The sequence below is a fragment of the Nannobrachium achirus genome (genome assembly GCF_963921795.1).
Source record: "Nannobrachium achirus genome assembly, chromosome: 17".
Taxonomy (NCBI): domain Eukaryota; kingdom Metazoa; phylum Chordata; class Actinopteri; order Myctophiformes; family Myctophidae; genus Nannobrachium; species Nannobrachium achirus.
The window spans coordinates 18,255,683-18,269,559 of NC_137824.1; the positions used below are offsets into that span (position 1 = coordinate 18,255,683).

Below are 13,877 nucleotides of genomic sequence, written 5' to 3' on the forward strand. Positions count from 1 at the left end.
TAAAAATTGACCCATAAAAGCCTGTAACTCTAACAGTATACAATGGAACCAAATACTGTCAGATAAGGGGACAGGGGAGACCTTGAAATAAAAGAAGTAAAAGTTTGAGAAACATTGACCTATAGCGTATCTCCTCCAGCAACAGTGTTGCTCCTGCTGCGACCTTTTGAAGAAACCAATACTCCATAGGGAAAGGGTGTGTGATTTTAGGTATATGTTCTATGAAATCATTAAGAATTCGTATCATAATATACAATGATTATAACTGCTTATTATAAAATACATATACATATATTATACCACTGCTCAAAGAAATGAAGGGAACAAAATGTTCCCTTAATTCTTTGAGATTTCTTTGAGCAGTACTACAGTATAGGCCTACTATACTCAAATAAATTCACATAAATTAACATTTTGTTCCCTTCATTTCTTTGAGCAGTATATTATATACACTGTATATACTATAGATATAGGGCCCTATTTTTGCCAAGCTAAACCCTAAAACCCTAACCCTAACCCTTTTTTTTACTATTTTGAATTTTTAAAATTTAAATAGCTGATCTACAATCTCACAATGTGATGATGTAGATCGTCTATTTGAAGTATTTTAAAATAGTAAAAAAAGACAAAGAGGTTTAGGGGATTAGGGTCTAGCATGGACGAAAATAGGGCCCATACCCCATGATAGCCAACAGCGCACTGCTCCAGCATTTAAACCACCTTTAACTATCATTTACACAATGAAACCTTGAATTCATGGAGATTTAGTTTTTGTCACTTTCCTAAGCCAATAATCGGGTGGCTGCCCACTGTGCCCAGTAGGATTGATTGATCGAATACTTTATTAGACAGAAATACAAACCGTACGGGTACAGAGTAGCAGACAGTCATACGCTTGGGCTAAAAGGACAACACAATAAAGTCCTGAGCACTCTTGTTTCCATTGCGCTCCGATGTATTCAATTTAAGACATACAATAATGTACAATAATATATCAGAGACATCATCGACACTAGTAGTAACAAAACATATGTACAGCAAACAGTTGGTTGCGTTAAGTTTAGATGTTAAAGTGATAGTTCACCTATTTTTGACATAAAGCTGTGTGAAATACTTGCCATTAAAACAGTGGTTAAAATGGATTAATTGATTACCAGAGTCCCGTGGTCAGAGTTCTGGTCAGTTTTAGATGAATATTAAGTAGTTTCAATGGTGTGGGGGCCATTTGGCGTGGCCCAATCATTGAAAATAGATTAATCTACAAAACTAGCTTAATTTGTATTGTTGGCCTATTTCTACCATATAGAGCGAGGTTTCGTTCTGATCAGCTGACTGCAAAGCACCTTGTTTTGGGGAAATACGTTGCAGCGGCGTAGTGATACTGGACACAAAAAATAGTACCATGTGACAGAGGGGTCAAAGTTGAACGAAAGTTGGTCTATTTGGTAGAAATAGGTCAACAATACAAATGACGCTAGTTTTGTGGATTCATCTATTTTTAATGATTGGGCCATGAGCCCCTGCTAAATCAACTACTTTATATTCATGTAAAACTGACCAGAACTCTGACCACAGGACTCTGGTAATGAATTAATACATTTGTAACCACTATTTTAATGGCAAGTATTTCACACAGCTTCATGTAAAAAATAGGTGAACTATCACTTTAAGAAGACCAGGAGACTCTTTGAGGAGATGAGGAGACTCTTTTCGAGTCTTCCCTGGCCATCAAATATTGGCTTAGGAATGTCCATGTATTGAAGGCTTCATGGTTTTGTGTAATTGTTAGAAAATAAGTAATTTTTTGGGGGGGAAATACTCCTTTCAGTTAAAGTTCAGTTTACAAAATGTGTACAGTATACTGTAGGTGTGACAAAAAAAGGCCACCACAGGCCGATACATTCATAGGTGACATTGTTTTATTGACATTGTTTGTGGTGTGCACCGTCACTCAAAACGCACCCAGTATTAAACGGAAACATTAAAATAAATAAATACGAGGTTCTTCTTGAGACATCGATTTCAAGTTTGTAGGAGATAATTGTTGAAGCACACAAATTATTAATCAATTCATGTTATCTGTTGATTTATATTGCTAATGAATCCTGTATGATTAGTATATGATGTGGTTATATGTACACACAGTTTTAGATCCATAATTCTTATGGCTTCATCACATAGTTCAAAGGACACATCATAGAAAAGAGCAACTTCAAAACCATTAAGCTTAGAGTAATAACATCCATATAATCTACCAAAAACAGTGCGTATAATAAAACAGAAGCAGCAAGAGGGGCTAAAACAACAACGACAACAACAACCACAGAATCACTGTCTTCATGTCGCTGTGAAAACTCCAATAACATTTACAGGCTAACATTAGACACGCCTATAATATACTGTGTATTTAAAACCCAACAGGCTCCAGGAGGGCGGCCTCTAACCTCTATTTCAGGACCTCTTCCCCCCTGCGTTGGGCTGGCCGGGGGGATGTTTGTGGTAGCAGTCTGCGGGGTTGGGGCTTGCATTCATCCCCGTCGGCACATAATACATGCTCTCCAGGTAGCTCTGGTCCAGCGGCGGATGGCCCTGGGGATCTGGCTTGGAGCCCTGGCCCGACGGATTCCCGTAGCCGCTTCCAGGTCCGCCCTGGTGCATCGCCGGCGGGGCGGAGGCCTCGGGGTGGCGAGGGTTCTGGGGTTGAGCCTGGGGGTGCGGCTGGGACTGTGGCGCTCCGTAGGGCAGGTACTGCTGCGGCGAAGCGGCATACATGTTGGTGTTGTGGAGGGAGGGATAGGGGGCCGCGGAGGGAGGATAGAGACCCGAGTGGGACATGGCCTGCTGGGGGATGAGCACCTCCACGTACTGGCCCGTCTCCGGGTCGAACAGCATCTTCCTCAGCGGCTGCACGGGCACCTCGATGTAGAAGTACTTCCCCGTCTCGGGATCCATCAGCACCCTGCGGGGCGTCTGCCCGTAGCTGCTCTCCGAGTACATGCTGGAGTTGTCGCCCCCGTATTCGGAGCCATAGGACGGACCCAGGCCCTGAGGGCTGCAAAGGTACTGGGCGTCCATCGGGGGGAGGTTAGGGGAGTGGCTGTGGCCGTGGCCATGACTGTGGTCACTGTAAGGACCCCCGGGCGGCTGCGGATGCTGCGGAGACCGATGAGCGGGGGGCCGCCGGGGGTCCATCTGCTGGGACGGGGGCTGCATGAGGGAGGGGTGTGGAGGCTGATGAAGCGACTGGTACATGGCCGGCGGCGGCTGGCTAGGGCCCATGGGGCTCGATTTAGGAGAACTGCGCTGGTAGCTCATGGGCAGGGGATCGGATCTGCAGTGGTGGGCACGGGGGTGGGGCTGGGCCATGGGGTAAGGCAGCGCCTGGCCCGGGGAGTGCGAGGGCGCGGGAGGGGTGAGGTTGCGGGGGCTGTGGTGGTGGTGGTGGGGAGGGGCGGGGCCGGGGTGAGAGGGGCACCCTGAGGTGCAGGAGCACGGCGGCGGGCGGGAGGACGGGTGGGATGACGGGTGGTAGCGGTGTGGCTTCCTGGCGGTCAGGTCGGGCAGCATCAAGGGGCTGAAACTCTCCCTTTCGTCATAGCTGGGCGGGTCGTCGGAGGCATAGAAACGCAGGTCATCCATCCTCTGGGTCTGGGAGCGCTCGTTGGACATGGACCTGTGGTACTGCTGGCGTGGCGGTGCATGTGTGTATCCCGGCACTTGTGCCGTGGTGGACACAGCAGCGGATTGTTTGTTGGTGCTGTTGGAAGTAACCGTCATAGCTTGCTCCTGTGTGTATGTCGTCCTGCGAGGCTGTGGTTGAACGCTTAGATCCGTAACTGCAGGCTGGCTCGACTGGCTGGGTACAGCTGAGGCAGGGCCAGGGAAAGTGGAAGGTCCAGGGTTTGGGCCTGGAGCTGAGGTCACACCTGGGCCTGCGGCTGAAATGGGAGCTGTAGCTAACGTAGTTGGTCTTTGTGTGTGTCTGGAACTCTGAGGTGAAGTCCCTGGCTGCTGCTGCTGCTGCTGCTGCTGCTGCTGCTGCTGCTGCTGCTGCTGTTGAGCTCTCTCATCTGACGCCTCTGTTTCGGAGAGCGCTGTAGATCGGGTCGTTGTGCCAGAAATGGCGGCTGTGGTTTTGCCTGGGGGAGGTCTGTAGCTGGAGACTGCAGACACCGCTAGTTTCCGTGTATAGTTGGATGCTGATGTCGTCTCATTTGAGAGCTTTCTGTAGATGGTCGGTGAGGACACTACTATTGTTTGAGACGGCCTCTCCTCGGCCAGTGGTTTTACACCTAATGTCGTCTCTGTTGATTTCTGCGTTTCGTTCGGCTGCGGCACAAGATCGGCTGGTTTAAATTTGGGTTTAGGGGGAACCACTGGCTTCTGAGAATTATTATTAGCAATAGACTTCACCTCTATTGTTTGAGGCCTGCTGCTTGGTGGGTTACTTCCAGTCACCTCCGGTTGCTGTGGTTCTTTAGACGTCGACTTCACTTCGATGGGCTGCGGTCTGTATCTCCTCGGAGCGGGTAATTTTGTCGGGAACGTCGGGTCCAGTCGCTTCACCGCTTCGAAATCGAGCGGCTCCTTCTGCTTGGTCTGAGATGGAGTCTGATGTTGCTGCATGTTTCTGACAGCAGACGCTCCGCTTTGCTTCGCTGTGTCTTTTAGTGTGGATTTGTCGCTGTTCGCATCCCCGTCACTGACCTTTGAAGGGGTTTCCCCGCTGTCAGAGGACACTGGGGGACCAGTTTTGGTGGACGAGGAGGAGAAGGTTCTTTCCCTCCGTGGCTCAGCCTGACATCCATCCGAGGACGTGTTGGTCTGCAGCGGGACCTCCAGGCGGTTCACGTGCTTGTGGGGGACCCCTTTAGGTGCGGGTGTGGGCTGACCCTCTCCCACTACTGCCCCGATGTCTGCCTGATATCCCTTCTCTTTCAATATCATGGAAACGGAGTGTCCGCCACCGCCCGGGCTCATGCTGGACATGGGGCGCGAAGGTGACGCAGACTGCGTGCGGAACGAGCTTTGAAGGTCATCCTGGGCCGGTGACGGAGGTCTCTTGGTCTTGCTGGATCCGTCCCTTATCAGCACGACGGCGGTGGACACCTCTCTGTCCTTGCTGGGAACTTTGGGGAGGCTCCCCAACATGGGAGGCTTCTTGTCTCGTCTGACCACCTCGCTTTTCACCTCGTCGTCTGTCGTTTTGTGACCTCTCGCCTCGACGCTTTGCGTTTCCGTCTCTGTGTGTGAGCCGGGCAGAGCCGGTCCAGGTTTCGCGTCCTCCTCCGCCGTCTTGTGACTCTCCTGTGGCACGCCAGTGGGTGGCAGAGGCGATTCCGCCTTGCTGGGAGTCATTTTGTTTTTGTCCTCTTTCCTAACAGCTTTGCATTCGATCTGCATTGGCTGCTGCTGGCGAGTCAGAGGTGATGCCTTTCGCTGCAGAGATGGAGAGACTGGTGGCAGCTTCACCTCCGCCTTCCTCACCTCCTTCTTCTCCTCCCTGATCTCTTCCACCCGCTCTTCCTCCATCCTTTGCTCTGACATCTCCGCCCTCGTCTCCTCGGTCCTCACCTCTTTCCTCACCTCCCTCCTTTCCATGATCTTTTCCTCCTTCCTCTCCTCTATTTTTTCTTCCCTCCTCTCCTCCCTTACCTCTCGTTTTTCATTGTCATCCCTGAATGACGGCAGCGTGGCACTGGTCGCTTTAAAAGACAGATTGTACGTGTTTTTCACGAGTTTCCTAACATCCCGCACTTTGTGCATGGGGGCCTTCGCTCTGTTGTTCCCGTTCTCCTCCACCTCCTCCGATTTCTCTGCTCTGCCCTCCGACCTTTCTTCAAAAGGCACATCTGGTGACGGAGTCTCGCGGTGTAGCTCGGGTCTATTTTCCATGTCAGGTGAGAGAGAGACATTGAGCGAGGTTTTCTTCTTATTCTCCGGGGCGGGACTGGCTTTGAAGGTAATCTCTGGCGTGTTTGACATGTAGGTGCTGTTGTCACATTGCTGCAGTTGCTTGTGGTCTGCTGTGGCAGGGCCCTCGCATTCCAGCTCGCTGTCTGTTGTCCTGGCCTCGGCGCTGCAGGCTCTGGCGGCCAAACGGGGGCCTGTGATTCCGGCTGTGGCATTTGCTGAGTCACCAGCCTGCCTTTCCTCCCACCCTTTACTGTCATCCCCTCGCTCTCCTCCAATTCCAGGGATTACGTTTTTGGGGGTGGATGTTTTACCGTCAAACGGCGCTGTGAATTCCGATCTCTGTCCTGCTGGGGAGGTTGTCTGTCTAAATCTACGTTCTGGTGAGGGGGCAACAGGTGACAGTTGACTAGACCTAGGTTCAGGTGATAAAGCAACAGGAGACTGCTTACTAAATCTATGGTCAGCTAGAGCGGCAACAGGAGACTGCTTACTAAATCTATGGTCAGCTAGAGCAGCAACAGGAGACTGCTTACTAAATCTATGGTCACTTAGAGCGGCAACAGGAGAGAGTTGACTAGACCTCGGTTCAGGTGATAAAGCAACAGGAGACTGCTTACTAAATCTATGGTCAGCTAGAGGAGACTGCTTACTAAATCTATGGTCACTTAAAGCGGCAGCAGGAGAGAGTTGACTAGACCTCGGTTCAGGTGATAGAGCGACAGGAGACTGCTGACTAAATCTTGTTCCAGAGGAAGTTGTCTGTCTGCGTTGAGAATCAGGCCACTCTCTGTCACTCTCTGACAAGGTGAAATTGGTGTTGTTATTATTTGGACTTGGCCTGTTGCTGAATTTCCCAGAAAAGTTCTTCTGTTGTCTGACCTCACCCTGTGGGCTTGAGTCTCTTCTCAGAGCTTCTTCAGATGAGAGGCTATGCTCTGAGCGAAGGCTTGAGCTCAGATGCTGCGCATCAGTTTTTGGTGACTCTCTGAGCGGTGCTTCTGCACACTGTGGTGGCGGGGTTTTGTCTTCAGAGGCAGGGCTGACCCCGCTCGTCTCCTGCTCATCTCCCGATCGTTTGTCAATGCTTCGCATCTTCTTGGATAAAACACTTTTAATGAGGCAGGTGGCCATCGTGGTCTTGCTGGTGCACGTTTCATCCAGAGACGCGGACTTCTGGAGTCTAGATTTTCTCTCTGTCTTCTTATTAATAGGCTCGGGGCTGGGCTCGGGGCGGTAGCACTCTTCCATGGCTGCCGGAGTGCTATGTTGTCTTACAAAGGTGTCTCTGGAGCGTCGCTGCAGCGAGGGACTGTCTGTGATGAGAGGGCTGCTGTTCTCGCTGCTCTCGTCCTGCTTCATTTCAGCCGCTGTCTTTCTCTTCAGCTGGATCTGCCTCTTTGGCACACATCTCTTCCCCTTCCTAGACTCCTCCCTCTCCACGGCCACGTCCACGCACTCAAAGCTGCCCATCTCGTAGCGCCGTGACGGGTCCAGGCCGTCGGAGTAGTAGGCACCGGGCTGCTGGAACAGGAAATCCTCGTTGTCCAGCCGCGGTGCGGAGCCCTTGAATTCGGCGTAGGCCAGCCAGGCGGCATTGGCCGCTGCCGGGCTGTCCTGGGTGGAGGGCTGCGAGGCGTTGGTGGAGGAGCGGTGGCTGCTGTTGTACATGTCCAGGTAGTCCACTTCGGGGCTGGACAGGCTGCTGAAGGCCAGGTCGCTGAACCACTGCACCTCATTGTCTGCCTCGTCCAGCTCACTCCCCATGCTGGAGCTGGAGCTCTGGCTGGGCCTGTTGCCGGCGGCCGCGTGTCTGGGCGCAGCTATCTTGCTCTGGGGCGGAGCGGGGTACTGCCTCCTGATGGGACCGCCGCCCCTGCTGTCCTGCTGGGAAGTTTGTGCGTGGAGCAGGCTCTGTTGTTGTTGTTGTTGTTGTTGTATGTGTCTAGCGGCAAACAGGCTCTCTGAATAGGAGCGTGCTGTTGGCACTCGCTGTCGAGTCTCTCTGCTTGTGGGAGCTCCAGCGGGGCCTTTTCTATTCCTGGCACTGAATGACAGCTCAACCTGTTCCCCTCTGTAACTGGCGTCCCCCCGCCTCCCCTCCCCCTGCTCAGACAACAGCTCCTCCCTCTGCCTCTCTCTCTCCATCTCCCTCCTCCTGTGCTTTTGCCTCTCTCTCTCCCTCTCTCTCTCCCTCTCTCTCTCCTCTTCCTCCTCCTCTTCCTCCTCCTCCTCCTCCTCCTCCTCGCGCTCCATCTCCATTTCCCTTTCCAGTCTGACCCAGTGGGCTTGGCTATTACTGTCACTGGGGGCAGTTTTGGGGTTTCCCCTGGTTGTCACCTGTTTCTTTACATTACCAGCTGGCGGGGACTCTAATACCTGAGGAGGACTATGGTTTCTGTTCTGCCAGTGTCGGTACGGCTTCTCGGGGGCTATTATGTGGACAGGGGTGAACCTGGTTAATGGAGGAGAAGGCGTCCTCCTCCTGTTTGCGCGGTGTGCCATGTCTTCAGAGGGCCTCTCTCCAGTTCCACCGTAGGCTTTAGGATGTGGATGCTCTCTCCCTGTGTGCTCCGCTGGATGAATGTTGTTTTCTCTATTTGCAGGGCTCAGGGAGTGGGTCGGGCGTGTGGGCCGCAGGTCCTCCGCTCTCTGTATGGGTGACTTAGTCGCGGCCTTGTGGGCAGGTGAGTTATTTGGACTCCTGCCGCCGAGGGAGACTGGGCGATTAGGGGAGGGAGTCTTTAGTTTTGTCGGAGAGTTGTCGTTCCTGACTTCGGGTGATAAACTATACAAGTCTTCCTTATGGACAACAGCAGGGCCGATCTCAGAATTTGGATTATACCGCTGGTATATTTCATTCAGTGTTATTTCCCTGTCAATGCTTTGTTCTAACCCTCTCGCTTTATCTGAAAAAGGCAAGTCACAAACCTCAATTAACTGGATGGGACTTTTCACAGCAGATGACCCGTTTTCAATATCGGCCACAGCGAACAGCTCTTTTTCAGAGTGGGGGCTATGTTTGTCAAATGAATAAACACTCTCCTCAACTTCAGGTATATCGTTTAGAGGAAGAGAGAGATGTGTATACTGATGGTCAGCTTCAATTAAAGGACAGACTGGTGCGAGAATATTAAAACTGGGTTCAGGTGACAGAGCAACAGGTGAGGGCTGACTAAATGTACGTTCGGTTGAGGGGGCAACAGGTGAGAGTTGACTAGACCTAGGTTCAGGTGATAAAGCGACAGGAGACTGCTGACTAAATCTATGGCCAGCTAAAGCGTCAACAGGTGAGAGTTGACTAGACCTAGGTTCAGGCGATAGAGCAACAGGTGACTTCTTACTAAATCTATGGTCAGCTAAAGTGGCAACAGGTGACAATTGATTAGACCTAGGTTCAGGTGATAAAGCAACCGGTGACTGCTGACTAAATGTACGTTCGGTTGAGGGGGCAACAGGTGACAGTTGACTAGACCTAGGTTCAGGCGATAGAGCAACAGGTGACTGCTTACTAAATCTATGGTCAGCTAAAGCAGCAACAGGTGAGAGTTGGCTAGACCTAGGTTCAGGCGATAGAGCAACAGGTGACTGCTTACTAAATCTATGGTCAGCTAAAGCAGCGACAGGTGAGAGTTGGCTAGACCTAGGTTCAGGTGATGAAGCGACAGGAGACTGCTGACTAAATCTATGTTCAACTAAAGCGGCAGCAGGTGACAGCTGACGAGACCTAGGTTCAGGTGAGGGGGCAACAGGTGACAGCCGATTAAACCTTGGTTCGGGTGAGGAGGGAAGAGGCGAAGACGCTTGTTTTCTGGGTCGAGGTGAAGGAGATTTACACCTGTCAGATGAAGGGGTTGGATACCTTGGCTCAGGTGAGGGACTATCGTGCTTTGGCTCGGGTGATGGAGTTTGATGATTCGGCTCAGGTGAAGGTGTTTTGTACCTTGGTTGAGGTGAGAGTGCTGTTTCAGGGTTCTCACGCTGAAGGACAGTACACGTGACGCCTCCTATCTGAGGTGAACTCCCTGTTGTACCAGAGGACTCTGTTGGACTGCTCTGTGCGCTGCCTCTGCTCGGTGCGCCGCTCCTCTGGGCAGGCGGCTGATTTATTAGACTGCACTCAGGAGTGGAGTGACGGGACAGTCCAGGAAATGGGGCTGAGTCTCTGTCCTCGGGTTGAACAATAGAATAACAAACTCCTGTTATATGAGGGGGAGATGAATTCAGACTTCTGGCGCCTGGAGAGATGGAGTCACGGTGATGATCCAAGGAGTTTGATGTCTCCTTCGCTTCAGAAGACCACTCTCTCCTTCTGGCCTCGGGCGAGGATGCGATGATCCTGATCTCAGGTGAAGCCGCAGTATACCTGCGTTCTACTGGAGAGTAGTTTGACCCAGCTTCAGATGACGGGGCTGATTTGTAACCCACTAAAGGCGAGGAGCCTTGTAGCCTGGATTCAGGGGGAGGGGGAGTTAATGTTATTCCTGGCGAGAGGACAGGGGACAGGCCTCTGGTTTGATTCTCTGGTGGAAGAGCTGCACTGAGTAAATCAGGTGACGGAGTGGTGTGCTTAGATTCAGGTGAAACCCTCAGTTCAGGTGTGGAGGTTTGATATATGAGGGGTGGGGGAGGTGTGTAGTGAGGTGTAGATACAGTGCTGCCAGATTCAGCTGATAACCTGTTGTTTGGTGTCTGGGATGCTTGTGTCGTGTCTCTTCCTGCAGGGGAGTGGTAATGAATGGGCTCAGGTGTACAGGGAGAGGGCTCTATGTCCGGCGTGGAGCCTCTGCTAAAGAGGTCTGGCAGGGAAACCCTCCCTCTCAGCTCCGGATAAGGAGATGAGGCCTGCGTGTCCGGGGAGCAGGACCTATTCTTAAAGTAGGGGGAGACTGATGTCTCTCTCGACTGGGGTGATATTCCTGTGCTGCTAAGTGAGGGAGAATGGGAGGAAATAAGGACCCTGGGTGCAAAGGTCGATGATACCAAATCTGGTGAATAACCCCTTGACGTGGATTCTGGAGAGGAGCTCCTCTCTCGATTACGAGAGATGCTCCTTGGCTCCGGTGAGATCGCTGCTCCTCTGGATTCAGACGAAGAGGGGGGCGGTTCCGAGGAAGATGAGGAGTTGGCTCTGTTTCTGAGTTCAGGGGAGGGGCAAAGAGTCGATGATTGATAAGAGAAGCTGCTATGTCTATCTTGGGATCTAGGAGTGATACTCCGTGATTCAGCTTCCAAGTAATTTTGTTTTGAATGACTCAATGTTTTCGTATCAACTGAAGATGTGGATAAGGCTGACACTCTTCCCTCTGGGCTGAGTGTATGTGAGCTGTTAGCTCCAGGAGATGGAGTTCTAGCGCTACAAGTAGGGCTGTGTGCCTCGGCTGACGGATTAGCTGTATTTTGATTCACTGAGCTCACTTCCGGGCCCTCTGAATGGTTTCTCTGCGGTGTCGGGCTGTGGAACTTCTCTGTAGAATCCTCAAACAACTCCTCTCCTTCACTGGAACCAGGAGCGGTGTGGTAGGAGCCCGAGGAGTCGTTCAGTTCATCCGCCAGGGGCGATACGGCAGCTCTCCCATCCGCCTCCTTCTGCTGTGAAGGGACGACGGACCCCGAAGTGGGGCTGCTGGATAGGGACGGTGTCTCGCAGTCGTCCCCGAATATGTCACACAGGCAGGTGGTCTCGGAGATGGCACTGCGAGTGCTATGGATGTTGGTGATGTCAAAGATCTCCACGTGATTAGGGGTGCCGTCGCGGTGGCGCAGGGAGAAGGTGCGGGGCGCGCTGCGCAGGAAAGAGTAACTGTCCCCCTGGAGAGTCCAGCTGTCCATTGCTAGACCAATAGCTCCAGAGTCTTACAGTGGCCAGTCCAGTCTTCTCCTGTTGTCTGCTCTGGACTCTACCTGGACTGGGACAGAGAAATGCATCAGTTTGACGTGTGTATCCATATGTAGTTTGTTCATTACTAGAGGTTCGCGGCCCTTCGGGCCGCTCACATCTAGAGTCCACGACCGCTTCTTTACTAAAAAAACTTTTTTTCAAAAAAAAAAAAAATTTTTTTCAAAAAAAAAGAGTTTAAAAAAAAAAGTTAAAAAAAATATATATATATATTTGTTTGATTTAGATATGACAGCAGAAAGACAGGGAACTGAGGCAATGCAGGGATAGACATGTAACATCCACTTCAAATCAAAACTGGGTTAAATGCCATTAAGGCACTATCTATGTACCGGCATACGCATTGATGCAGTACCCCATGCATTTCCATCATGGGTGAATATCCTAGGACATGAGCTTATTTAGTGCAAATTTGGTAAGGAATGTACACATTATGTTGTTTGCCTGTTTGCCTGTCTACAGCCTGCAGAATTAGTGACCTTTTTTCACCTCTCTAAAGCTGTGAGAATTTGCTACTTGGTTTTAAAAGGGGTTACAACATAAAAATAGATAGGCTAATTTGCTACTTGGTTTTAAACGGGGTTCCAACATAAAAATAGATAGGTTAATTTGGGCCTGTTGCCGCGTACATGCACCATGCAAATTGGTAACGAACACAACAGCATAAATATGTGTGCTAATGTGCTTACTCTTTGCACACAATATATTTTAATACAATAGTCTAATAATTACAGATCAAAAATTAAACAAATCGCTTGCACACAGACGGGCTTCACTGCAGACAGCTTTTCAAGAATTTCAGATTACATCCACGATCCTCTGTGCAACAACATTAAATCTTTTACTGTTACCAAGCTTTATTTTACTGAGTTCTGGAGCTCAGATATACGTACATTACAATTGACAGTAGATTTAATTTGGCTATTACTGTAATTTGGCTGTTGTGTATAGTTACTGTACATACCATTTATCTGTCCTGAACACACTGCCTTTGCCTCGGAGCTGCAGAGAGGGATGAGCCCATGCCCACCCACACGGTGTGAGCGGGTGCAAATACGGGGAAAGGACGGCAGCGTTTCCACTGTACCTTTTGGCTGAACGATAGGGTTCTCCTGAAGGGCATTGAGTTCCTCGCTGTGCTGCGATAGGTCCTCTTCATCCAATCCTCTGTCCCTTCCAGATCCACGGAGCCGGCGTCCAACAACGCAGAAACACTATACATGTCCCCTGACCCCGGAGGGGGCCAGCATTGACCAGCGGTCAGCACCGCTCAGCCATGCAGGGCCGAGCCAACCGTCTAGACCACTACAGAAACACACTGGTGCCGCCTGCCATATGAAAAGACACTGCTGAGGGAAAGGAGGACATCTCACTTGTAGCACTTACACTTTAGTTCCCTTAACTAATCTATTCTTCCCTCTCTCTCTCTCTCTCTCTCTCTCTCTCTCTCTCTCTCTCTCTCTCTCTCACTCTCTATCTCTCTCTGTCTCTCTGCCCCTCCCCTCTAAGCTGGCTCCAGGAAAAAGGGCTACAGCTGAGTCTAACCCGTATGTGTTATTTTTTCTTCTCCAGGCTGAGGTTTGGTTTGGCACTGAGCTCCCTGTCTGAGTTGGGTTGGTTTTTCGGGGGTGGGGGGTGTGGTGGGTGGGTTTATAGTTAGCAGCAGGTGCTGATCCGGGCCAGGATGGATGTATGCCCCTGGAATCTGACACTCGGAGCCAGCTCAGTCACAGGGACCCACTATATATAGACCCCATGCTATCAAGGCCAGATAGCCATAGAGCTTTAGCAGTTCGCCTGGGCCTACGAGCATGAAAGGACAGTGGAGAGATAAACGTGACTGCACGATACACATAGGTTTCCATGGGAGTATACAGTAGCTACTGTGTGTGTGTGTGTGCGTGCGTGTGTGCGTGCGTGCGTGCGTGCGTGTGACTGTGACTGTGTGTACAGTATGTGCGTGCTAGGGGCATACTGGGGGGACATCAGGTCAAAGGTGAAGGAGTAGACCATGCTACACAGCCAGCTCATGTAGAACTCGACCCACTTGTGTGCGGTGCATTAC

The 13,877-nt window shown here is 50.8% G+C and overlaps 1 protein-coding gene across 1 annotated transcript; it reads right to left on the reverse strand.

Moving 5' to 3' along the window:
* Positions 1-2,451: 2,451 nt before the first annotated feature.
* LOC308302303 (uncharacterized protein) lies at positions 2,452-11,745 on the reverse strand (the record flags this gene model as incomplete). The annotated part of the gene is made up of 5 exons (XM_080746559.1): positions 2,452-6,293; positions 6,801-8,058; positions 8,194-8,617; positions 9,776-11,050; positions 11,300-11,745. 5 exons carry the CDS (start codon positions 11,743-11,745, stop codon positions 2,452-2,454), a joined length of 7,245 nt encoding a protein of 2,414 aa, XP_080602685.1.
* Positions 11,746-13,877: the final 2,132 nt, after the last annotated feature.